Source organism: Acanthisitta chloris, unplaced genomic scaffold, assembly GCF_000695815.1.
Source record: "Acanthisitta chloris isolate BGI_N310 unplaced genomic scaffold, ASM69581v1 scaffold20306, whole genome shotgun sequence".
NCBI classification, from domain to species: Eukaryota; Metazoa; Chordata; class Aves; order Passeriformes; family Acanthisittidae; genus Acanthisitta; species Acanthisitta chloris.
In genome coordinates this window covers 1-5872 of record NW_008676741.1, presented here as the reverse complement: position 1 = coordinate 5872, position 5872 = coordinate 1, and the positions used below count along the sequence as shown (strand labels likewise).

Sequence of the window (5872 nt, the reverse complement as noted above, 5' to 3'; positions counted from 1 at the left end):
GGGCCAAGCTGAGCCACTTGTGGAAAAGGCAAAGCAGCTCTTGGCAGCACCCCCAGAATCCACTGCAGCTGTGGGTAGTGAAGTCATCGGCATAACAACCACTGCAAACAGAATAACAAAGTCTGTTCTGTTCTCCGTTAAAATAATCCTTCCAGTGCAGCAGCCACATTAAACCTTACCTTTCTGCAGACAGGACTCATCTGCAGCCCTGTGTGTCTCTCTCAGGTCACTGCCCATGTCCCCTGCTCCATCCTCAGTGTCATGTGGGGAAATGGAGCCACTTGTGTTCTCCCTCCTGTACTTGGCCTTCGGTTTGCAAAGGCAGAAAATCCAACGTTTCTCCCTTTTAAATGCAAAATTTGCTCTTGCCTTATAACCTGTTTCTAAGCTGATCGCGAAATGAGGAATTCTGACTTTGGTTTTTCCTACCTGTCTTTGTTTCAGGTCTCTTCAGATCCTCCTGCTTCCAAAAAGCCCAAAATAGATGACTCTGCTTCCCAATCTCCAGCGTCTGCCGAGAAGGAAAAACAGTCCAGTTGGTTACGGTCCTTGTCCAGTTCATCTAACAAGGTGATTGCTGAATGTTTTGTGATCAGAAGGAGCTCAGGGTGGCCCAGAGCATCACTCCACAGAAACCTGGGGAGAAAGTGAGAGAGAACTTAGGTTTTCTAAATCCGTAGCATTTCTGTCCTTGCCCTGGTCACATTGAGCTGTACAATTCCCAGTTTCCTTGCCATCCTCCAGTGCTCACTGACCTGGATTGTGACAGGGAAGTTAGCAATTCCCTCGTGCCTCAGGTACAGGAATCCTGCAAGGCTCAGGAGCCATTTGTGGTCCCTGCAGACTACACAGAACCAACCTGAGGTTTTACACGAGTGCAGTGAACTCCCGAGCGAGCGGGTCCTGGCCAGAGGGTGAGGAGAGAGCAGAGTGTGCATGGAAAGCATCAGCCTCACTCCCTGGTGGTTTGCAGTGTAGGAGGTTGTCCATAATCACTGATTTCCTCCCCCCCACAGAGCATTGGCTGTGTCCACCCGCGCCAGCGTCTCTCGGCGTTCCGGCCCTGGTCCCCCGCCGTGTCGGCCGGAGAGAAGGAGCTCTCCAGCCACCTGCCCGCCCTGATCCGGGACAGGTGAGCACACACCACGGGCTGGGGGACATTGCTCTCTGTCTGTCCCTCACACTGTGCCCTGCTGGCTTTGGCACACTCCAGCACCGTATCAGAAGGCACTTGGCTGTTGGTTGTTCTGCCTGTGGTTTGCACTCAGGTGCTGTGTCCAAATCAGAGACACAACAAGATGCTTTTCCACTCGAGTTTTCCTTAAAAAAGTGCTGGTTTGGGTTTACAAAGCACTTATGGATAGACAGAAGCACAACTGTGCAGTTGGGTAAAACTACAGTTTGCGAAGAGCAGGAGGAAACACCATGAGGACTTTAGGCTTGGGGAGATCTTTTTGTTGCTCTTAGGATATGTGGAACTTGGAGTTTGATGTTGATCAAGGGTATCCATCACCTCCAGGTTTGATGAGAGCAAAGCACAAATCCATGGGCAGGTTCTCAGCTGGTGTCAGTCAGTGGAATCCACTGTCACCAGCGTCGCACGTGGATCGGGAAGTGTTTTAAAGCCAAGAACATGACGATTTTCTCCTTCTTTTGCCTCTCCCTCTGAACCAGCTTTTACTCCTACAAGAGCTTTGAGAGTGCTGTGGCCCCCAACGTGGCCCTGGCTCCCCCAGCACAGCAGAAGATGGTGAGCAACCCTCCGTGTGCCACGGTGGTGTCGCGGAGCAGCGAGGCCCTGAGCACGGCGCAGCCGCGGAAACGGAAACACGCGGAGCACGCGGCGGTGCCCGAGGCAGCAGCCACTGCTGCAGCCACTGCCACTGCCCCCGAGGAGGACAAGGAGTCAGAGGCAGAGATCGAAGTAGAAACCAGGGAAGAATGTGAGTGACAGTTGTCTCTGCCTTCGGTTTGTCGGCGCTGCGGCTTCCGCGGGAGTTCGGGTTCGGTGGAGCTCGATGGAGCTCTGGGTGCTCAGTGCCTCAGCAGGACCTTTGTGCCATAAATTCCAGTCACCACTCAAACAATCTGCAAACCAGAGTTGCATTTGGTCATATTTCAACTATCCCAGTATAAAATGAGTTGGGTTTTCCTTTGTGTCGTTCGTGTCTCAATTACACAGCGAGCGTCTCTGTGCTAAAGGCCTCGGCACGTTGGGGTGACGTTAATTTTCACTGTTTGTCTCTTCCAGTCACCTCCTCCTTATCCTCGCTGTCCTCCCCATCCTTCACCTCCTCCAGCTCTGCCAAGGACATGAGCTCCCCGGGGATGCAGCCCCCAGCGCCCGTCAGCAGCTCCTACGAGGTGGCGGCACACCCCGACCCGCACAGCACTGGGCTGGAGGCTGAGCTGGAGCACCTCAGGCAGGCCCTGGACAGTGGCCTGGACACCAAAGAAGCCAAAGAAAAATTCCTGCACGAGGTGGTGAAGATGAGGGTGAAGCAGGAGGAGAAGCTGAACGCTGCCCTGCAAGCCAAGCGCAGTCTGCACCAGGTAACGCTGCGGCCAGGCGTGTCTGCTCCAGGTGGAACCATGAGGTAGCCTCGTGTGAAAAAGGAATTGCCTCATTTTTCCCAGCTAGCAACAGCCTTTGCTGGGGCTCTGTTTGTAAATTCAGCTGGGAAACCAAAGCACAAGGAACCATTCCTACATTTCTAAGCTTGCCACCTGTTTTTCCTTGGGTTATAAATCCATGGTTACCAAAATCAACATCTTTTCATTACTGAAAAAATCTTCTAGTCCAGCAGAGTTTATTTTGTTTTCATTTCACTGAACAGGAAACATTTCTGGAGGCTTTAGCTGGAGTTTTAAAGGCTTTGTGAAAACCCTGCCGAGTCCCAGCTGAGGGAGAGTGTTCTGGGACACAGCCACAGCTGGGGCTGGAGGAGAGCTGAGCCTTGGTCAGGACCTGCTGCTCTGCTGCACTCAGGGAAACAGCTCCTCAGCTCTGGAATCCAAGAGGGATCAGAGCTGCAGAGCAGGACTGGCCATTAGCTGAGCAGAGTGGTGGGTGCACTGGTTTGTGTTTGGGCTGGAGAGGAAGAGAAGATGGAGCCAAGGTGGAAGATTTCTGTGTCCTCTCTGTGTGTAGCTGTGCCTGAGCTGTTACCCTTGGGGTGGTGTGAGTAAGGGCCTGGTTTTGTGGAGTGTGGGAGCCCCAAACCCAGCACTGGTGCTGTTTGGCTTGTTCTTAGTTACCTTGAGCAAATCACTTCATTCCCTTGTGCTTCAGAAAATCTGTATTGGGTTTATTTGAAAGGAAACATTGACAAGTATTAGATATTTAAAGCTGATTTTTTAATATCTAAACTAACAGTGTGTGCCTGAAGCAGGAGGTACATGAAGCAGTTGAGTGCTGAGGTGTTAGATCAAGGGGGAGAAGGACTCTGGATCTGGGAGGAAATGCTCTTCTGGGGGAGAAAAGAGCTTTGGTGTCTAATTTAACCCTTAGGAGCCAGATCTGAGCCACAGCTCTGTGCTCAGTTGAACGTGGATTTCAGGAGTTGCCTCCTTTGTACCTCGAGGTTCCTTATCATTACCCCTTCAGTTAATGTCTCTCTCTTGGATTAGATTCCAAGGCAGCAGCTCCTGTTAAGACTGGACAGTGAGAGTGGCAATTCCCAGAGCAAAGAGTGGTTTCCATTTTGGTTGTAGCCTGAGTTTTCCAGCTGCTGGGACAGGGCAGTCCATGGCTGGTTGCCAGGAGACTCAGGGCTCACACCAAAGCTGCCCAGAGCTGGAAGGAATTTGTTTCCTCCTTGCCTTGTAAGTGGATTCTTTGGGGGTTTGGTAAAATGGAACTGCTGTTGGTTTCTCCAGCAAGTCCTGAATTTTTGTGGAGCTTTGGTGTACACAAAGGGCACTCAGACCTCACTCACCACGTTGTGCATCCTCAGTGTCTCCAGCCCAGGCAGTGCAGTTTGGAACGTGGAGCTGGTGCAGAGCACATTGCTGGGAGCTCTCTCCAACTGCACTTCATCTTTATTCAGGCCCAGATGGTCGCAGCTATTCTGCTTGACAAAGCAAAATGTGGCTGGAGCATAGAGCTTTTTGTTATCCAAGACTTGAGGGGAGTTGAGTGCAGGAACTCAAGTGGATTTAAAGGAGAAGAGCCTCGTGCAAAGTTCACTAAGGGTTGGGCATGGCCAACAGGGAGGTTGCAATGAGGTTTAGATCACATTCCTCCCTTTTTCACACCTCACCTCCCTCTCTACCACAGGAACTGGAATTCCTCAGAGTGGCCAAGAAGGAAAAACTGAGAGAAGCCACCGAGGCCAAACGCAACCTCCGGAAAGAAATCGAACGTCTGCGAGCGGAAAACGAGAAGAAGATGAAAGAGGCCAACGAGTCTCGGATCAGGCTGAAGAGAGAGCTGGAACAGGCACGACAGATCCGTGTGTGTGACAAGGGCTGTGAGGCAGGAAGGCTTCGTGCCAAGTACTCAGCACAGGTAAGGCTTTCACCTTCCTCCTCAAGCTGCTCTTGAGGGGCAGAGCTGAGCTTGAATTTAATTCCTGCTCAGCTGAGCTGCACCCACACACAGTTGTCCTATCTCTGTGAGCAACACACCTGAGCTGCTGTCTGAGCCTTCCTTGAAGGAAAAATTCTTTAGGGTCAGCTCTGCTAACGGGAAGGGGAGTGGCTGCTTGCCCCGATGAGACACGTTTGCCCAGGAGCAGGAAATGATGTTGGGCTTCCTCTCCAGCATCACAGGATGTCTCGCTGATAAAGGGTGTCCCACAGTTGTCCTATCTCTGTGAGCAACACACCTGAGCTGCTGTCTGAGCCTTCCTTGAAGGAAAAATTCTTTAGGGTCAGCTCTGCTAACGGGAAGGGGAGTGGCTGCTTGCCCCGATGAGACACGTTTGCCCAGGAGCAGGAAATGATGTTGGGCTTCCTCTCCAGCATCACAGGATGTCTCGCTGATAAAGGGTGTCCAGACTAAACAGAGACACACCCTGAACTCCCCAAGCAGCAGGAGGATAGATAAGGGCATAGGGTTGGGCTGAGCTGCAGGTGTGTCCACCTGGACAATGAAGGTTTTCCTCCTTGGTAGGGAAAAAGTGAGGATTCCTAAGATGAAAGGCTAAAATCACCCCCAAAAAAGAACTCAAGTCCCCAAATATTCTGCAGGTCAGAAGGTTGGCAGGTCAGCACAGAGTCTGGGGTTGGGCTGAGGCTGTCACAGCCTGAGCTGTGCTGGGCAAAGGGCACGTGGCAGCTCCTGGCTCAGCTGCTTAACACCAAAGTACTGGCAGTAACTCACTTCCAGGTCTGACTTAAGAACTTAAGTCACAGAAGAAATTTTAAAATATTTCTAGCCCAAGCTTTTCTCTCCAGCTTGGGGTGCAACAGGAAGTTTATCACTTAGAGTGTGTTGATCACTAATTATTTTTGAGGAAACCACAATTCTAGGCTGAGAGCAGCAGCATTAGGCAAGGACACAGCACACTCAGGGTGGAAGAGTCTTTGTGCAAGCTTAAAGTATTACATGCTTAATCCCATTGAGTACCTGTGGTTTATGCCTTTCTTTTTGCTTACCTTGATCCTGAGATCCAAACATGGATGGGGGTGGGTTACTCTTTATTTTCTCCCCAGGCATAGGAGGGATGGTGTCACTTTCCTTTGTCAAGTGGCAATATTTGCTCACTGCTCATCTTAGCTTTTTTTGGGGTCTAAAATTGCATATTCCAAGCAGTGCTGTTTCCCCCTGCAATCCTGGGACTTTGCTCTGCTGTCAGTAGGTAACAAACAGGAAGATTGGGGAGGCCAAGAGCAGCTCCTACACTAGAGATAGGACAACTGTGTGTGG

General features: G+C 51.1%; 1 protein-coding gene across 1 annotated transcript; it reads left to right on the top strand.

The window, feature by feature from the left end:
• Window positions 1-399: 399 nt before the first annotated feature.
• SKI (SKI proto-oncogene) lies at window positions 400-4510 on the top strand (the record flags this gene model as incomplete). The annotated part of the gene is made up of 5 exons (XM_009076253.1): window positions 400-570; window positions 1017-1132; window positions 1675-1943; window positions 2252-2553; window positions 4280-4510. Coding segments are annotated over exons 1-5 (1089 nt in total), but the record flags the coding sequence as incomplete, so codon positions are not given.
• Window positions 4511-5872: the final 1362 nt, after the last annotated feature.